The sequence below is a fragment of the Hylobates moloch genome, unplaced genomic scaffold (genome assembly GCF_009828535.3).
Source record: "Hylobates moloch isolate HMO894 unplaced genomic scaffold, HMol_V3 SCAFFOLD_12, whole genome shotgun sequence".
Lineage (NCBI taxonomy): Eukaryota > Metazoa > Chordata > Mammalia > Primates > Hylobatidae > Hylobates > Hylobates moloch.
Window position 1 is genome coordinate 32014837 of NW_026652287.1, and position 20367 is coordinate 32035203.

The 20367-nt window shown below is 39.4% G+C and overlaps 1 protein-coding gene across 6 annotated transcripts in view; it reads right to left on the minus strand.

Annotated features, from left to right (window-relative positions):
- Window positions 1-20367, minus strand: part of ANO4 (anoctamin 4) — a 399084-nt gene that overhangs the window by 148112 nt on the left and 230605 nt on the right. For 4 of the 6 annotated variants that reach the window (XM_058425434.1, XM_058425435.1, XM_032168899.2 and 1 more), the window contains 2 exons: window positions 9774-9874; window positions 6354-6398 (listed from right to left, as the gene is read on the minus strand). In XM_058425434.1, the coding sequence (XP_058281417.1) occupies window positions 6354-6398; window positions 9774-9874 (146 nt within the window). Of the gene's footprint in view, window positions 1-6353; window positions 6496-9773; window positions 9875-20367 lie in introns of those variants that run through there. The other 2 variants (XM_058425436.1, XM_032168900.1) reach the window with 2 other exon arrangements.

Here is a 20367-nt window from a genome sequence, read left to right on the forward strand (position 1 = left end):
AAGTTAATGTTATTCTTTTAGGTCACAGGGGTACTATTTGCAGCATAGCCTAAATACCTTATAGAAGACTCCAAAGGCTTTGGAACATTTACATGTATTAGTTTTTTAAAACAAGGATGAAAATACACAAGCCATTTTGGCCTTTTGCCTGTATGCTCATCTGATAAATTGTGACTGCATTGAATGTATAATGCAATACGGTCCAGCATTCACACTGTCAAGCCTCACCCAGGATCAAGTCAGGCAGAATGCATATGGGGTGTGGAGGGAAGGAGTAGTAATGAGACTCCACCTACAAGCCACCCATAATAATCAGATTTGTTACTTTGTAATCATATCTTCCACAGACTATATTTGCAATATTTTGTGAAGGCAAAAAAAAAGGGCAGCCAAAAGATGATAAATTCCTCCTTTTAATTGGATAGGCAATTTATAATGGCTATAAGCCTGTCCAAAGATAAGAAAGAAAGCAGCATTTAATAGACCAAGTACATGGATAAAAAGAGCATTAACTCCAAAAATACATGTCTGAACTACATGAGTATGCTTTATGAGAGCCAAGTGATTTTTTAAAATAAGGATATTTATGAAAAAGTGCTTTATTTCTCTGCCCGCTCAGAAACCTTAGAGATATTAATTCGTTTATTCTTAGGAAATAGGTTTGTTTCAGAGACGCTTTCATGGATTAATAAAATTCAATATCATTTATATAAATCAAACTACAAGCTAACTTAAATATCCATATTTCATGCGACAGGGGAATTTTAGGATATTGGAGGTCAGTGTTTCATTATTGATGTACTACTAGATGGCAAGTTGTATATGTGGCCTTCAATTTAGAATATCAGAGCTGTTAACAAAGAAAAAGACACTCTCCATCATCTAAATCAGTCTGTTCTGATGTGAAATGAAGAGTTAAGGTAGATGCAACATTTTTTGACAACGTGGATTTTAAAATGTACACCATATACTGGGCTTCAGAAAGTCACACATCCCAGTGATATCAAAGACTTAATTCTATGTGGCATGCAATGAAGCCTATTTTGAGAGGCCATTCTGAATCAACTACCTTCGTTGGGACTTCTTTTTCCTTTAGCTTGGCCCAGAGTCTTCCAATACCTTCCAATGACTAAATTCTTCTGCAGTTGTGATTTGTGCGCTAGAAGTAGCATCAATGTTTTCAGGCCAAAGACTAGTGTTTTGTAAGCCATTCCTTCGGCTTTAGAAAGAAGGATTTCTCGGCCAGGCGTGGTGGCTCACACCTGTAATCCCAGCACTTTGGGAGGCTGAGGTGGGCGGATCACGAGGTCAGGAGATCGAGACCATCCTGGGTAACACTGTGAAACCCCGTCTCTACTAAAAATACAAAAAAAAAAAAAAAAAAATTAGCTGGGCGTGGTGGCAGGTGCCTGTAGTCCCAGCTACTTGGGAGGCTGAGGCAAGAGAATGGCGTGAACCCAGGAGGCGGAGCTTGCAGTGAGCCGAGATCATGCCACTGCACTCCAGCCTGGGCGACAGAGCGAGAATCCGTCTCAAAAAAAAAAAAAAAAAAAAAGAAAGAAAGAAGAGTTTATTTCTCAAGCTCTTACTCAAAGCCTCTCCTCTGCACACATGGAGAACATGTGATGGGTCACAAGGTCATAGTCTCCTCTGCCTTCCTCCTATTGGCTCCTGTTTTAAATCCTGTCCGCTCTTTCTCCTTCCTCTACCATGAAACTTATCAAAGTAGCAGTGAACCCTCATTGCCTCTGATTCATCCAGCCCTGGTCCTTCCTCCACTAGCTATAATTTGGTTTTCATTATCCTCCACTCTGTAGTGATGGTTCTCAACATGTGGTCCAGGATCAGTAACATCAGCACAGGTGTCACTTAGGCTCTTGATGGAAGTGCAAATTATCGAGCCCCACCTCAGACCTACCAAATCAGAAACACTGGGGATGGGCCCAGTGATCCGTGTTTTTAAAAGCCCTCCAGATGATCCTGACACACATTTGAGAACCACCACTCCATGGAGACTGTTGTCACGGAGATTACTGAAACTTCTAAATATCCAAAATTGATTCTCATCTCTGATTGATCATCAGAAGTTGAAGCACAGCCCTCCTTGTGGAATCTCATTCTTGGTGCCTTTGACACCACCCTCTCTTCATTCTCCTTCTACTTCTCTAATTGTTCTTTTTCATTCTCCTAAGGTCTCCCCCATCCCATTAACGCGGATTTTCAAAGGAACTGCCACAGGCACTCTTCTCTTCACCCTTTACATCTCCTCCTGGGAAATTCCATACACTCCCCTGGCTAAGGTCATGTTGACTCCCACACTGGATTCTCTAGCATTACCACTCTCTTCAGCTGCTTTGCCATCAGTTCCAACGGACTTTAGGACACCAACACCTAAGAAATCTACTGTTGAGTTATAATACAGAATCAATTTTAAAAAGTCAACTTCCTCACCACACCTGTATCTCCTCTCGATTTCCAGTCTTCTTTTACCTCCAACAATATTTTCCCTAGCCCTTAGGTGTCAGAACCTCATTCTCCTCAACTCTGAATTTCCAAATAGCTGCTAAGTGCTAAGCCCTTTTGCCTATATTTCAGAATATTTCTCACATGCTTTGCCTTTTTGCTCTGTAGATTTTTTTTTTATCTATCCAGGGGGCAGAACTCCAATCAAAGAGTGAAAGCTAAAGAGACAGAGATTATAGCTTATTTTAAGGAAGGACTTTGTAACAGTCACAGCTGCCCACAGATGGGCTAGGGAGTTTACTATCTCCAGAGATGTTCAAACATAGACTGGCTGACCAGAAAGCAGAAGTTTAAGTATCTGACGAGTGGTTGGACTTGATGGCATTTAACATCCCATAAAACCTTGAGATTCTATAGTTCCTTTTATCACTGTTTTCTTTTAAGCCCTTATTGTCCATCCCACCCCCATTGTTTGAGCAAATGTTTTCATCCCAAGGCTGTGTCTGAAACTTTAGGCAGACCTGGTTTTTCTATGCTTCTTTTCCTTGTGATTTCCTTTCTCCCTACTCCAATCCTCATACACACATGTGGAGATTCATTTGTTCATTCACTCCATCTACTATGTGCTTGGTGCTGGAAATACAGAATTGAATGAGTCATCCTTGCCTTCAAATACCACCCAGGTAGAGAGCTAGACACCTACATCATAGATTACAGCACAGGGTGATGGGGCCATAGGATCCCAATGGAAAAGCAGAAAAGAGATCATTTGACCTGGGCAAAAGGCAAAAATGTGGACTGAGTTTTGAGGACTGAGTAGACTTCACCTTGGTGAACAATAAAGGAAAGGATCTTCCAGAAGGACCACTATACGCAAAAGCACATAAACCCACATGGGCATAACATATGTTTGGAAACGATGAGCTCAATATGGATGGAGCAAAGAGTGGTGGGAGGGAAGCGATGGGCGAGGACAGTTTATAAAGGGCTGTAATTAAGCTAATGCTTTTAACCTTATTGTGATCACTCTATGGTAGCCACCAAGTGACAATAATCAGATTTGCTACTCAGGAGATGAATAGAAGAGAGTTTGGAAGCGGTCAGAAAGGAGGCAGGAAGATAAACTGATGTTTAGGCAAGAGGTGATGGGAGCTCAGCTAAGTCAATGGCAGTGGGAATGAAGAGTAATATATGGACTTTTAGAAATATTCATCTGCACCTGCAGAATTTGAGAGACTGATTAGATGAGCGAGCAAAACATCCAAAATGGCCCTTAGGTTTTTTTAATTTACATTTTTAGAGATGGGGCCTCACTATGTTGCCCAGGCTAGGCTTGAATGCCTTGACTCAAGTGATCCCACTACCTCAGACTCCCAAGTATCTGGGACTACAGGTGTGTGCCACCACACCTGGACCCTTAGGTTTTAAATTAGGTGACTGTGTGGGAAGTAGAGCCAATGCCTGTATAGAGAATATAAATGGAGAAAATGACTACTTGGCAGATAAATTCAGAACTTAGCTAGTGGACTAGTTGCTAGAGGACAGAAGAAAGGAGAGACTTAGAGATGGATAACAAATTCAGAAGCACAACGGGAAGAATAGAAGGATACCCTTATGTCTTTGCATAAGGGTATCCTTCTAAATATTATATGTAATAATTATTAATAGATACTATTTGTGCACATCAGCTACATACTAGGCACTAAACCTCACATAAACCATACAGGGTAGAAGTTAATATCATTTTATAAATGTGAAAAACTCAGGCTCAGAGAAGTGACTTGCCCAAAGTCATCCAGTGCCAACATAGGTTTTATGATCCCAGTGTGCTCTGTTCCACACATACTGACTTTGCTGACTTGGCAAGTCCGAACAAGAATAAGACTTCTCCCAACCCTATATTCCTTTTAGAATCTAGAATATTGAAACAATATCATGTACAAACTTGATATTTCCACTTAGCCCTCAAAGTTGGAAGAAACCTCTCTTCACCTTGCTGTGTTTCCTTCAGGTTTTCTTTGATTTTGGTTTTTGTTTTCCCGTCCCATAGTCAGTCAAATCCATATTTTAATGGGAAGATGGAGCTTGGCCTATCATACAGACCAATGGTTTCCAAAACATGGTCCCATGACCAGCAGCATTAGCTGCAGCTGGGAATCATTAGAAGTGAAAATTCCCCAGGCCCACTGCAGATCTACTGAACAAGACACTCTGGGGTTGAGGCCTAGAAATCTGTGCCTTAACAAGGCCTCCAGGTGATTCTGATGCTGGCTGGAGTTTGAGAACTATTAATGTAGGCTAAACTGTTATATCAGGATTGTATAGATGATTACAATGTGACAAGGTAGCAATCTAAATCATGGTGAATCCAAATGCCATGTCAACTGCTTAATGAAAGAAGAACTGCCAATAAGCTTGCTCACAGGCAATTTTTGAGAAACAACATTTTCACTTCTTTGGAGGTCAGTTCTCACACTGTACTTCACTGAGTGCACATGCATTTGAGTAAACCCACAATAATGTACCAACTACTCTTTTATTTATCACTCAACATAGCATATAAACAGAGGGAACCTGAATTCTAAATTTCATAGAGTTGAACTAACTAGGATTTTCAGATAAATTTACTAGTTTCCCAGTTTAACCATCAGCTCAGCTCAGCTCAGGGTGAATGAAAACATAAGATCAATTAAGATTTTGAAATTAGATTCCCCAATGATCACAACAGAATCAAATTAGAGGACATCATCATTGATCCATTCCCCTTCTCCCTAGCTCCTCAAAAAACAACAAGGAAAAACAAGTTTTGGGAGGATACAAAGTATAGTAAATGCAATCTTCATCTGGTGGGTTTTTTTTTTCGGGGGGGGGGCAGAAAAGAGGGTAGGAAGGGCACCTGAGTTAGGCTATACATCTGCATACGTTATTAACAAAACATTACTAACATAGGAGGACCCCACTCATGAAGTCAAGTAGCCAGCAGCTAAGGATGACTATCTGCACTTCAAGCTTTCAAATTACATATAGTGGAGGGAAGAATTTTTGTAGAAAAAAATAACATTGGCCAGGCGTGGTGGCTCACCCTGTAATCTCAGCATTTTGGGAGGCCGAGGTAGGCGGATCGCCTGAGGTCAGGAGTTCGAGACCAGCCTGGCCAACATGGTGAAATCCTCTCTCTACTAAAAATACAAAAATTAGCTGGGTGTGGTGGTAGATGCCTGTGATCTCAGCTACTCAAGAGGCTGAGGCAGGAGAATCGCCTGAACCCAGGAGGCGGAGGTTGCAGTTAGTGGAGATGGTGCCACTGCACTCCAGCCTGGGTGGCAGAGCAAGACTCTTGTCTCAAAAAAAAAAAAAAAAAAAAGAAAGAAAGAAAAAAGAAAAAGGAAGGAAAGAAGGGAAGGGAAGGGAGAACATCTAGGCCAAAGATATTGGGATTTTTGATAATAGAATGGGCTAAAAAGAGGGGGTGAGGGATAAAAGACTGCACATTGAGTACAGTATACGCTGCTCAGGTGATGGGTGCACCAAAATCTCAGAAATCACCACTAAATAACTTATCCATGTAACCAAAATCCATCTGTTTCCCAAAAACTATTGAAATTAAAAAAAAAAAAGAATGGGCTAAAAAGCAATAGCCCCAGCACACTTGCAGATGAATGGCATCCCCCCAAGTGGGGAGAAGTCATTGTGAAGACGCAGAGAGGGACGTTTTCATCTTTTTTTTTTTCCTGAGGCTAATCAGACACAGCTGATTTTAAAATGTGCATGGCAGCCAGCTTTCCCATGTGACACAGGCTCATCTTCTCCAGCTTATAGCTCCTTGTCATTGTTGGAGCACACGGGCCAACAGAAAGACAAACACTGTCAGGACAGAGTGTGCTACTAACCTGCTCATGAACTTGTAACGGCGGGGCAGGTAATAGATTTTTCTCCTGGAAGAACAGCAAAAATGAAGCCAGTCGAGAAGAAAACCCATCGTCAGTTACAGTTTGAACTAGCAAGGAAGGAAAGGAGATTGAAGATAGAAGCCTGTAAGAGGTGAAGAAGAAAAAACTAAAAAGAGATTAACAGTGAGAAATACAGTGGGAACACAGGGCATGCATTTTTGAGTCATGAAATCTTATGAAACAGTTTACTTTGATATTTCTCCCTCTACCTATTACCATAATTTTTTAATGGTTGCTCCTTTCCTACAAAGCATGTGCAGTATGATAATTTGGAGTGATTGGTATCTGCACAGCTACAGCTGAGGTCAGCTTTTTTCCCCAGGAAAATGCAAAGATGGATCAGAGGGCAACATACATAATTTAATGGGCATGCTATTATATTAACTAATATTTATATAGCACTTTAAGTTTACACAGGACACTTCTTTCATGGTATAGACAGGAGTAGTATAAATATAAATAAATATATATATATGCATTTCACAACCAGTATGGGAAGGACACTGACTTGTCAGCATTAACACCCAGCTGTACATAACCACGCCGGGGCACACTGGCTAACCAATGGCCCTGGCTTTAGGAGAATTAAATAGGTAAAATGAAGGAATTCTGGAAACTCTACAAAAATCTATCTTTAAAAAATGTTAAAAATGAAAATTCTTGGTGTAGTTTGAATGGAGAATACATGTATTAGATTATTTATTAAAATGCAACCTCCCTTTCTATATTTCAGGCTTCAACCGAAACTGAATGGAATAATAATGAAATAGGTACTTTTTATGTATATCCTGAACTGTTACTGAACTCTCTGACTTCTGTAAATGGTAAGTTTATATACCACCAATTTTTTTTGCATATTTGTGAAAGCTTTAAAACATAGGCAAAACTATAGAGACAATAAAAAGATCAGTGGTTGCCAGAGGTACAGGTCAGGGGGAGAAGGAACGTAGGTGAAACACAGGAGACTTTTAGGGCAGTGCAGCTATTCTGTATGATCCTGCAATGGTGGATACATGATATGCCTTTGTCAAAACCCACAGAACCACACACACATAGAGTCAACCCTAAACTATGGACTTTAGTTAATAATAATTTATCAATATTGGTCCACCAATTTTAACAAATATATCACACTAATGCAAAATGTTAATAATAAAGAAACTGCAGGCTGGGGGAGAAGGGGTATATTGGAACACTAGTATCTTCTCAATTTTCTATAAACCTAAAAATTTCTCTAAAAAGTAAGGTCTATTAGTTATAAAAAATATCCATGGACATATAGGTATTTAAGAAGCAGGTTTTACTGTAATTTCTCATAAGAAATCTATTCCTATATTTCCTTTTAAACATTATAGGGATAAAAATCCATGGCGACTAAACTTGGGATTCAGAAGTACCATCTACAGAAAATTATGAATACAGGTAAGATTCTTTGGGTATTTAAATTCAGCTAAAATGATGTTTGTACATTTTGTGGAAATGATGTAGTGGGAGAATTCCTCCTTTGGAAATGCATGTATCTCCTTAGACTAGAGTTATTTGTCTGAAACTGTGGACACAATAATAGCAAAAGTTTTTAATCCATCAGGTTACAAGTGAAGCCATGCTTAGTAGGTAAAACTACATCAATATTAATGAGGTCAATTAGTGTCACACATTAACAATATTTTCTTCTAAAATTGTCCTGCAGGAATTCCTATATCTAAAAAGAAGATCATTGTTCATGTTCATTTTCATTTCATTGCTTGGTTCACATTCTCTCAATGCTGCATTAAAAAAGTATTAATGCTGCTTGGAGGCAGCACATTTCTGCTACGTAGTAGGCATGCAGAAGTGTTATTCATGATGTGGCCAGGCCCTTCAGATATAAAATCCTTTGCAGGTAGTAATAGAACTGGCTTTGCATTAACATTGCTCAAGTTTCTATCATCTCTGTGGGTTCTTTGTTACAGAAGTGTGTTCTGGCAGAAGGTTTTATGAGATTTATTTATACTGGAGAGGGGTGTATAAATTTCTATCTAGACATATTTTGTAGGGTTTTCTTTCTTTCTCTTTTGGTTCTCAGGTATAATATGGTATTAATCCACATTAGACACTTATTATATCATTGATAAATATTTGGCTTTAACTATTATAGTATAAAAAATTTCAGTGGAATCTAAATTGACATTCCTTATCTCTCCCTAGTGGGTATGTATTCCTTTTTTTAATCCTTGAGTTCTCAGATTTTCTTTTTAACAGTTAAATACAAAAATAAATCATAAGATCAGAACTATATTTATTATCCATTCTGAGAATTTTGCCTCCAAGAAAACAGATGCTAGAAATCGCAGCCTCTATTTTGACTTGGTATTAGGACATACAGGCCAATAAACAAAGAAGATAAGATGCACCAGGGAGATAAGATGCACAAGCCTGTGAATGGAAATTGCCTTTCTCTAAATGTGTCCCTAACCCTTCTCTCTCTCTATAAATGTTCTTTGTCTCCACAACTTTCCACAGCTCATTAAAAGATATACTGTAGAGTTGGCACCAATTTGCCTCATTTCTGTCACCTAATGTGGTCTTACTGGCAAATTGCAAACCAAAAGTACATCATTCTTTGAGTCCCTTCAGAACTGTCCTTGGGACTACATCCATCCACCTTTTTAGCAGATTGCATTACAAAAGACCCACATATCTTGGCATTTCTAATTTCAGGTTTAATATTTTATTTCTATATAGCAAATGCAGATCACTTTTCCATAATCCATAGGGAAAATAAAAATATTCATTGTGAAATGAAGGTAAATTAATCCTTTTAAATAACTAAGGAATACAAAGTATTTTCTATTCCCCTTGGAACAAATATCAATATTTGTGTTTGCAGGGTACTTATGACTTTTTAAAATTAAAAAAAAAAATTTTTTTTTAAAAGAAGATCACATTGTCATGAAATTTCTTGCACTTGTATCTACAGAAATACATTTTAATGTTTTTCTGGAAGGGATTGGTCAGTAAAGAACATGAAAATATGCCCCTGTGCAACTGCTGCCTGTGGTCTGGCTGTTCAAAGCAGCAGTACACAGGACTTTTAAAAATGGCACTTTGGAAATAAAAATGCTACTTGGAAAATGCTTCTTTATTACAGGCACTGGAAATATCTACCTGCTAAGAACTGAATCAGCCAGAATTTTTCACAAAAAGCCATGAAATCATTATTGGCCATGAAGGCTTATTTGCATATCCTAAACATTTGAAAGATTCCCTCCTCTAATGGCCTTCCAATCTGCATTTCAGTTTTATTTGTTCTGAGAGAGGAGAACATTAGATTTACAGTGAAGCAGCAGAGAGAGTGGAATAAAATACATTTCTACCTACCTGAAAGGCATTCTTACATTCATTTGTTCTGCATATCTTCCAAGGACTTCCCATGGGGCATGCAACTTCACAAAGATAATGTCACTATTTATTAGAGAGGACTGAAACAGAAAAAAGAAACTAAATTGAAAAGTATATTCAAGGCTCCCACAGTTTAAGTTGAGTTGGAACTTAGAACGCATGGACCTGGACAGAGTTTATGATTTGGGGCATTCCTCAGCAATAGGCCAGACCTTTACAAGTGCATGTATTCATTTAATAAACATCCCATTGTGTGTGTGGCACTCATGTCAGCTGGAGACCCAGCTGTAAACAAGAGAGGTATGAATAACATTTACATTCTACAAAAATGTTAAAGAAGATGGGCAAGAACAAGTTGAAAAGCAAGGACAGGCCAGGCGTGGTGGCTCATGCCTGTAACCCCAGCACTTTGAGAGGCTGAGGCGGATCACCTGAGATCAGGACTTCGAGACCAGACTGGACAACCTGATGAAACCCCGTCTCTACTAAAAATACAAAAATTAGCTAGGCATGATGGCAGGTGCCTATAATCCCAGCTACTGGGGAGGCTGAGGTGGCGGGAGAATCGTTTGAACCTGAAAGGCGGAGGTTGCAGTGAGCCGAGATCACACCACTGCACTCTAATCTGGGCAACGAGAGGGAGAGTCTGTCTAAAGAAGGAAGGAAGGAAGGAAGGAAGGAAGGAAGGAAGGAAGGAAGGAAGGAAGGAAGGAAGGAAGGGAGGGAGGGAGGAGGAGAGAAGACTCAGATAATATTGAGTGTTCTAAAGATAAAGTAATGAGAGTTATGGGAGGTGGCTACATACTCATTTGGACAAGGGGTCAAGGAAAGTCTTCTCTGTGGAGGTGACATGTAAGCTGAGACCTAAGGAGGAGAAGGCACCAGCTGGGGAAAGAGCATGGGATAAGCGCTCTGGGTGCAAAGGCCCTGAGCTGGGAAGCTGCCTGGTATGTTGAGGGAGAGAAAGGAGAGCAGAGGGCTGAGGTGTATTAAGGAGGGAAGAGTGGCATCAGAAGAGGCTGAGAAAGTGAGCAGAAGACAATGTGCAGCGGACTTTATTCTAGGAACACTGGGAAACCACTTTGATTTAGGTTGTCAAAGATCACTGTGGCTGTTTCATAGAGAATAAATGATGAGGGAGAAGAAGGAATGTTCTCAGTCATCCAGGCAAAAGCAAAAGTTGGTGGTGGTGGAGATGAAGGGAGCCAAAAGATGTGAGATTGCAATCTGGGTGGGTGACTGGCAAAGCTTTTTGAAAGAGCTGTGTTCTTTGGCTAAAGACTTTGCCTCCTTCGGGGCTTTTTATCAACCCAGAACGTAGGGAAGTAAAACTAGGACTTCACACCCTGATAACCATCCAACAGATTTTGGTCTATGCCTCTGGACAAAAGGACATGAAAAACCAATTAGGAGATTTCTCTTTGGAAGTCACTTTCCACAAGGAGGGGTCAGTTGTAGAAGGAAAGTGAGAAAATATCAGCCAAGCTAGCTTAAATTAGTAAAGTGGGCAATTACTTACCCCATCTTTCTCATATAGGGTTGATCTGGACTGCATGGCATTTAAGTTTTTATAGCTTAGGAATGTTGACAGATATGTTAGGACTTTGTGCTTTGTGGCTAGACTTTCCTTATACTAGTATTGCATAAAAATCCTTTGTTGGTTCTTCTTCTTGTTTTTGCACAACTAACAAAAATAGAAGCTCAACTTTTTCCTCTAGCTGGGGTAAATTTGCACTCTGGGAAATTGTTTTCAAATTGCAGATGGATGTAAAGTCGTAATTCATTTATCATACTTTAATTCGGAGTCTTTTTGACCTGAATTATAAACATTCAAGGGTTATAAATACTATATGTAAATCAACTCAGCAAGATATTACGAAAATCAAATTGGCATCAACTGCAGTATTCTCAGAGACTGGTGTGATGCTGAATTTCCCAAGGGTAGGAAGGCCAGGGCCCATCAGTAGTGGGAGGCACTCTCCAATATTGGTCTGAAAAGCCTAACTTTCTGGCAGTTCAGGCTGAAATGAGGTTTTGTCTTCTGGCTTGGGACAAGTAGTGCCCTAAGTATAACCCTCCTGAGAACAAGGAATATTTCTGTTATTCGTAGTTGGATCTTTTGGGCCTAGCACAGTGCTTGGCACAGAGGGACCACATGCCCAATGTTTGTCCAATCCATGAATATGATTAGCGAAATGTGGGCAGTTAGACCTGGCCCAGGTGAATATTGGATTCCTGTGAAGCAGGAAGTGACTGTCAATGAAGTGACTCTTAGAATGAACACTGCAGGTTACTGCAAATGAGGTGCCTGTCCAGGGAGTGGACAAACCAGTAACAACTGAAAATTTGATGGCCAATGCTTTGTCTCTATAAAAACTTTTTTCTTCTGTTCAGTAACCTATTATGGTCAGTCCTCCCGGCACAGCTGCTTAGATCAGCTAAGTAGTCGGGTATGTGAATGAGCTCACAGGCTGCGATGCCCATATGGAACATACAGAAACATCACACACACACTGTCAGTCCTGCCCCATTTCATGCCTGTGGATGCAACGATGCCTTGGGGATCTGAAATGGTCTCACAGCTTTTCAGCTGAGCATTTGTTGGATTTTAGAAAAGATTGCCGCTTGCTTTTCAATACATAGTACAGTTTTCCAAGTTATAAAGCAGAAGAAAGACTATATTTCCTAAAAATAGTTCTTTTTCTTTATATGAAGGTATATTTCATATCTGGGAAGGCTTTGTGGCTTCCTAAGTTGGAAATTTTAATCATGATAATGGGATTTCGTTAAATTCACTTAGCGTTCCTATAAGGTTCTATATTCACTCACCTTCCTATGAGAGAAAGAGTAAAATTGTGCAACACAGAAGACACTATATGGAAATGTGATAGATTCACTGAATTAAACAAATGATTTAGAGCAGAATATAGTGCTTAGAGCATACTCTCTCCATAGATTTACTGTAATTGCTAGGTTTTACAGAAAATAAACAATCTAGTGGGAAAATAATCATTTGAAGACTTTTCATAAATGTATGTAAAATTAAAAATATATTAAAATATTCCACTCAGAGAACAATTTAAATACCACGTTTCTATATGTAGAAAAGCTAAGTTCATTATCTGGACACATACTGAATCAACTAAAACTCTGATGTGGGATCTCAACCATTTTCTGCATAAAAGGATAGCTGTTTTGATTTATTCAGCCTGATGAAAATCACTTATTATTTAAATAATAACAATAACAACCTCAATTTATTTATGTATGTATTTATTTATTTATTTATTTTTCATGCTTTGCAATTGTCAAAGCACATTCACATGTTACCCCATCTTATTCCCATATGAATCTCGTGACTTCAGTTTCTGAGAGGAGGAGAAAGAGAGGTGACAAGTGGCTCACCCATAGCCAAACTGAATGTTTACCCCAGACAGAGCTGATTCCATACCCTCACCTCTTAACTTCCTTTTGAATTATACCTGATAACTTCTGAAGTTTAAATAAATCCATGGCTTTGCAAATGCATTTAAGATGCATAGACTCTGAATTGTTGCTTTATCAGTTTATACAGATTCATCTTAAAAGAATTTCATATTTTAGAAAACAAAGCAACAAAAATAAAGAGGCTTTCCTTCATGTAAAGCAAAATTAAGTTACTAATGAACTGAGATTTTATTTGGGGCTATTAAAGGATTTTTTGATTATCTTGAGAAAAAATACTACCTGAATTCTCTTGAATGGCGATGAACATCTATGAGTCCTCTCTCTCTCTGTGTGTGTGTGTGTGTCCCCTTTACATATTTAAGGGAAAATATAGTGTATGGGGCTTATTGTTTATATTCAGTTTTTCAAGGAAGAACTGAGAAGGCATTACCTATTGCTTGTTACTGAATGCCTTCTGAACTTCAGCCCTGAGAAATAAATGAGAAACAGATGATTGCTAATTATATGGCCCATAAATCATTCTTTTCTCTACTGCCAAATGATGACACTGCTGTTTCTAGATAGGTCTTTCCTTATTATTAAGTATTCCTTGCCACATAAATCCAAGTGCACAAGAATCAAAGTGAAAAGAAATGAAAGTGATTTTTATGAAACATAGAGTTGTTTCATTAATACACTGCAATACAAATTCCTGGGAATAAAACCTTGGGGAGAGAAAAATTACCACTTAGAGAAGTTTGGAAAAATATTCTTAGAAAAATGACTGAGAAAATTAACGAGTATCACGGGAAATTACCTGGAGTAAAAAGAGATAAGATTTACACAAAAAAAATTTTTTTTTTTCTTTTGTTCAGCAAGAACATACTGAAAACCTTCTATGTACTAAATTTTGGTCCGTGCCTTGGTATGTAACAGTCATGGTCCTTGCAACAGTAAGGCAGGAGAAATGCCATGCCACTATCTAATCCAAGCAGTCCATCTCTCAAAGGAGTGTGTATGCATATATATGTACACATATATGTGTGTGTGTGTATATATATACGTGTGTGTATACTGTATACACACACATACACTATATATATACACACATTGTATATACACACTGTATATACACACACTGTATATACACATACAGTATACAGTGTATACTGTATATGCACATACACTGTATACTGTATATGCGCATACACTGTATACTGTATATGCGCATACACTGTATACTGTATATGTGGTATACAGTGTATACCGCATATGCGCATACAGTATACAGTGTATACCGCATATGCGCATACAGTATACAGTGTATACTGTATATATACACACACACATCTCCACATCTCATGGATTCCTGATGCCATTTACTGAGAAGAGGAAATAGAGGCAGACCAGGTTTGGCAATGGGGGATGGGGGTACAGAGGTAGATCATAAACTCAGTTTTGGAAAAGTTAAGTTTGACATGCCCAGGAGAAGATGTCTTATGGGTAGTTAGACAAATGAGTCTGGAGCTCAGGGTAGAAGTCTGGGCTGGAGATACAAAGTAAGTGTGTCTAGGATAAACATGATATTTAAAGGGCTGGTACAGGCCACCATGGGAGCATAGGTACAATGCCATGTGGTTAGCAAATCGGACTGTGAGGTTGGACTTCACATATTTATAATCATTTATCTACCTCTTACCAGCCCTGTGATCTTGAACAAGCTATTTAACTTCTCTGTGCCTCAGTTTGTTCAAATGTAAAATAGGAAATGACAGCAATACATATCTTATTGAATTGTATTAAATGGCATAATGCCGTTAAGATGCTCATAGTAAATCTAAAAATATGCTTACTATCTCCAAGAGGGGCCACACCATATTGGTGGTGTGGTGAAAAGAACATAGCATTCCTACTCACTCAAATTGTAACCTGAGAAGGTAATAAATAAGAAACCAGTATTTTGGAAGGATTTATCCGTCTTTGATTACAAGCCCCAACCACCAGACATCCTGAGATCCAAGCACCCAATTCCTGTCTTTTGTCCCTCAGTATCTTCAGGGTTTCCTGCAGGTTCCTCTATGACATTCATTCAACAACACCCAAAAATGTTCATTAAGTGGCTACTCTGTGTCAGGGACTCTTCTAAGTGCTGGATATACCACAGTAGACAGAATTTACAATCTAGAGTGGGGGACAGACATCAAACAACAAATAAGCATGATTTAAAATTATGAAAGGTATTTAAAAAGTTAAAGAATATAGTTCTATGGGAGAGAAGAACTGGAGGCACCTGATTAAGATTTGCCGGTTGATCTGTGATTAGGTGACATTTAACCTGAAATCTGAAAGATGAGATGGTGTTAGGCATGGGAAGAGTCAAGTGAGAAGTATTCCAAGCAGAAGAAACAGCAAGAACAAAGGCCCAGAGGTTGTTCTGGGAACTGAAAGGCTGGGGTGATTGAACATTGTAAAGTGTGAGGTAGAGAGAGTTACCTAAGATAGGATTAGAGAAGAGGGCTGGGAATGACCATGCCAGGCCAGGTACAATGTGGTAAGAAGTTTGGATTTGTTTTCTAAGGCCAATAGGAAGCCACTAATGAGTTACAGGCAGGGATCACTTGTTTCCAAAAGTGTGTGCTGCATGTTTTGTAGAGAATGGTCCAGAGGAAGCATAGGAGTGGAAAGTTCAATAAGAAAGTTATTCTAGTAGCCAGGTGAGACAAGATGGTGGCTAGAATCAGAAGGAAAGGAGAAATAGACGGACTTGAGATCTAGTGGAGGTAGGTGTGAAAGAACTTGGGACTGAACAAATCAGGAGGGTGAAAAAAAAATCCAGTGCCTAGAATGATGCAGAGGTTATTTGGCCTGGGGAACTGGACAGATGGTAGTACTCTTACCTGCAGTGAGGGGCTGGAGCCGTCCAGTTTGTCCCAAAGTTGTGTAGGTGACAATGCACCTGTAAATCATGGTGGTCTTTGCAGATAGCCATGAATCCCATTGTGTGAATTGTAACTTAGCATTCACTCACACATCCACTCATCTATTCTGCAAATCTTTACTGATGGCCTATGATGTTCCAGGGCCTGTCCTAGGTGCTAGGAATACAGCTGTGAACACAGACCAAATCCCTGCTCCTGAGAAACTCAAGCTCTAATGGAGAGACAGACCCTCAATAAATAGACGTGTAATACTTCTGATGATGTGCTTTGAAGAAAAATAAAGAGTAAGAAAACAGAAAGTAATGGTGGGAAGGAGATGCTATTTTAGATAGAGTGGTGTGGACAAGCCTTTTGATAAGGTTACATTTGAACAGAGACCTGAAGAAAGTACTCAGGGAGGCTGTTCTATTACACAGGGAGAGAGCATTCCAGACAGTGAGAAGAGTAGAAGACAAAGGCCCTGAGGCATAAATATGCTTGACGTTTCAATTTACTGAGCATGAAGGATCAAATCAGGTTAGCCACTTGCATCTGCTCTGTACCCCCTTAGGTAACTACTCGGGCATCACTTCTCATAACTATACTGTTAAGAGAACAAAGCAAAACTCTAAAATTCTGGGGCTAGGAGGAGATACTAATTTCTAATTGGAAACTCAGATAAGCCTCTTGGACTAAAAAAATCATAGTGAATGCAAATGAATAGTAATGCTAGAGACGGGACCAGCTACATAGTGCCACTACACGTTAGGTGGTGTTTTAGTCTTAAAGCTTTTGCATACATTAAATCATTCAATTTTCATAGCAACCCTATGAAGCAGGTATTATTATTATTCTAATTTATTGCAAATGAGGAACTAAAGCACAAAGAAGTCTGGTACCTTGGCTAAGTTTACTCAAGTAAGGAATGGAGCCTGGTTCTCACCAATGCAGTCTGGCTTCAGAACTACTGTTTCACAAGAAGAAAGCTGAGAGGCTCACACAAATATATTTGCTCATGAACTCAATTCCACTGTAATTTTATTTTTTGAAGAAATGCTTAAATATATATTACAGTCAATGTACAATGCATACAGTTGGCTCTAACATCCTAAAATTAGTGTAAGGCCAGTAGTAAGAGCAAATTTCAAGCCTGGTTCTGCCATCCGTGGGCACATTACTCAATTCATAAGCCTCAGTTTCTTCATTTGTAAAATGAGGAAAATAATACCTGCCTTGCAGCATCGTTCTGAAGCTGTCATGGTTGTATAGTACTGGTTCAATAAGTGAGAATTTCCTTCTTCCACCCACAGGTACTGAATGCATGGTGGACATTTGGGTAACCCTCCAATAGCTGATGCTAGAATTCCTTGATGTGTCTGGAATCTAGCCTGTGAAACTGATGGATAAATGTACATTCCTCAAGGGTTAAAGGGCTCAAAGTAATTGCCAGGCAACTTCAACTCCTCTCAGTGGGGCTATCATCAAACCAGCTGTGTAGCACTGGGCAATGACTTGTACTTTTATGAGCTCCAGTTTTCTCTAAAATATGAGGGCATGTGTCTCTAAAAAGAAATTTTTTGCATCTGTTATTCTTTTCCCCTAGGGACACACTGGAATTTGTGAGTGTAGTTTACAAATGCTCTTCAGCTGATTCAGATGCAATTTCCTCTCTGCAACACATACACACACACAGACACACACACACACAGTGCCCTGGTGGAGAGAAGCCTCTTGAAGTACCATGTGTTCCTAAATAATTACAATATTCATTCCCTGAAGGTGACATTAGTAACAGCAACAAGAAATAGGTGTGTGTGAAATTGCCACCTCCTCCCTCTTAGTAGACCTTTAAATGGAGGTCCCTAAGGACTTCATCCAGGCTCTATGCTCATTCTACCTGTCCTCCCTGGATGATCTCATCCCTCCTAATGGCTTTAGATGTCACCTATTAGCTGATATCTCCAAGACTCATATCTTTGGCCCACACCTCTCTTCTGAGCTCCAGATCAGTGTAGCCAATGGTCAATGTGGCACCTAGTACCTCGTGTCTCACTGGCAGATCAGACACATCATGTCTACAGTGGATCTGCTTTACTGGCAAAACTGCTCTTCTTCTCAGTGTCCCCAGACCAGGAAATGGCACAACCATCCTCTTAGTGGCTAAAGTCCAGGAGCCATCTTTAACTTCTTTTTTCCTTGTGTCACAGCCAACAAATCACCAAGTCTTATTGATTCTACCTTTTAAACTTCTCTCTAATCTATCCACTTCTCTCTATCTCTACTGACACCACCCTCTTTAAGCAACCATCATCTGTCTTCTTGAATACTGCAACAGCCTCATGGCTGGGCTCCTTCCATTGCAGCGTGGATTGGCCTGAATGCACTAGATGAGTCCTTAAAAGAGAGCCTAGAGGTCAGAGAGATTCTCCTGCTCGCTTTGAAGAAATAAGACACTGTGTTGTGTGAGGGTCTCTGAGGGGTCTCTAGAAGCTGAGAACCGTATCTGGCTGAAGGCCAACAAGAAAATGAAGACCTCAGACCTACAACCACAAGGAAAACTAAATTCTGCCAATAACTATGTGAGAGGACCTTGAGCTCCAGAAAAGAATGCAACCTGGCGGACACCCTGGGGTGGCCTTGGAGGGATCCTGATTAGAGGACACAGTTGAGCTGTACCCAGACTTCTGACCCACAAAGACTGTGGGAGCATAAACATAGGTTGCTTGAAGCCTCGAAGTTTGAAGTAATCTCTTCAGCCGTGATATAAAACTAATGCAGGTCATATTCTAACTAATGAATGCTCTCATTATAGATTTCATTGCTGTCTCTGTGAGACTGTACACTTCTCCACAGTTGTATCCCCAGCACCCAGCATGTTACTGAGCACATGGTCATTTAGAAGGAATGCTTCCTAAATGAATTTATGAACATCTTGTGATCCAGACTTCGAGTAGCTTTCTCACATTATTGATTGCCTTGTTAAAACACTACTATCAGGCAGAAAAAAAATCATCTTCTTACCACAGAGGTTTCATTGTGGCTAAATTTGTGAGAAACTAAAGTAAACTCTCCTCTAGGCCACAATTAGGAGATGTTCAGTGCTGAAGGGCTGAGCACAAATCTTCACACATTTCATTAGGGGTTCTCTGTGTTGCCATAAAGTGAATCCCCTGATGCAAATACTCTTTGTTACTTCGTACCAACCCTGGTGATCCCCATGTCAAGTCTGGAAAACTTACTTCATCAGGGTATCTGAGGAAAATCAATGTTTAGTGTAGCAGTCAGGATGGGCTAAGTTATGTTGCAGCAACTAATAACCCCCAAATATCAGTGACTTCAAACAGCAGAGCTGTACTGTCAGTATTTTAAATTACATTATTTCTATTGGCTAGTGCCATGATAAAGGTTTATTTCTTGTTCATGCTACATGTCTACTGCAGGTCAGCTCATTGTAGTGATTTAGTGGTTCATGCTGATGGGGCCATTAAACACTTAAAATATAACTAGTTCAAATTGAGATGTGCTGACTGTGGAAAATACACACCAGATTTTGAAGACTTAGCATATATACAAAAAAAGAATGTAAAATATCTCAATAATTCCTATGTTGATTATATGTTTAAATGATATCTTAGATCTATTGGATAAATAAAACTATATTAAATTCATTTGTTTATTTTTACCTTTTATATGTGGCTCTCAGAATATTTTAAATTACATTATTTCTATCGGCTAGTGCCATGATAAAGGTTTATTTCTTATTCATGCTACATATCTACTGCAGGTCAGCTCATTGTAGTGATTTAGTGGTTCATGCTGATGGGTCACTCTGCCAGAGGGAAGGCAGAGCTCAGAGGGCCTCATAAGGATACATATCACTTCTGTGCCCAGCCCACTGAACAGAAGTAGTCATATGGCCACATCTATCCACAAGACCACCGGAAGTGGGAGTATATCTGATACATACTGCTAATTAATACACACTGATATAGATGACCTTCTTCCATCACCTTCTTAGATCTATTATGAAAAGCAAATGTTTTATCTGCCTCACAACACAATGACAAATAAAATCATTCGGCAAACACCTAAAGATGATTTAACTACTGTGCACTATGTTGCCTAGTGCCTAGGCCCTAATTGGACCCTCAGGATACAAAGAAGGTTAAGACATAGTTCAAGATCTCAGTGAACTCAAAATTCAGCAAAGCAATGATGACCCTAATTAT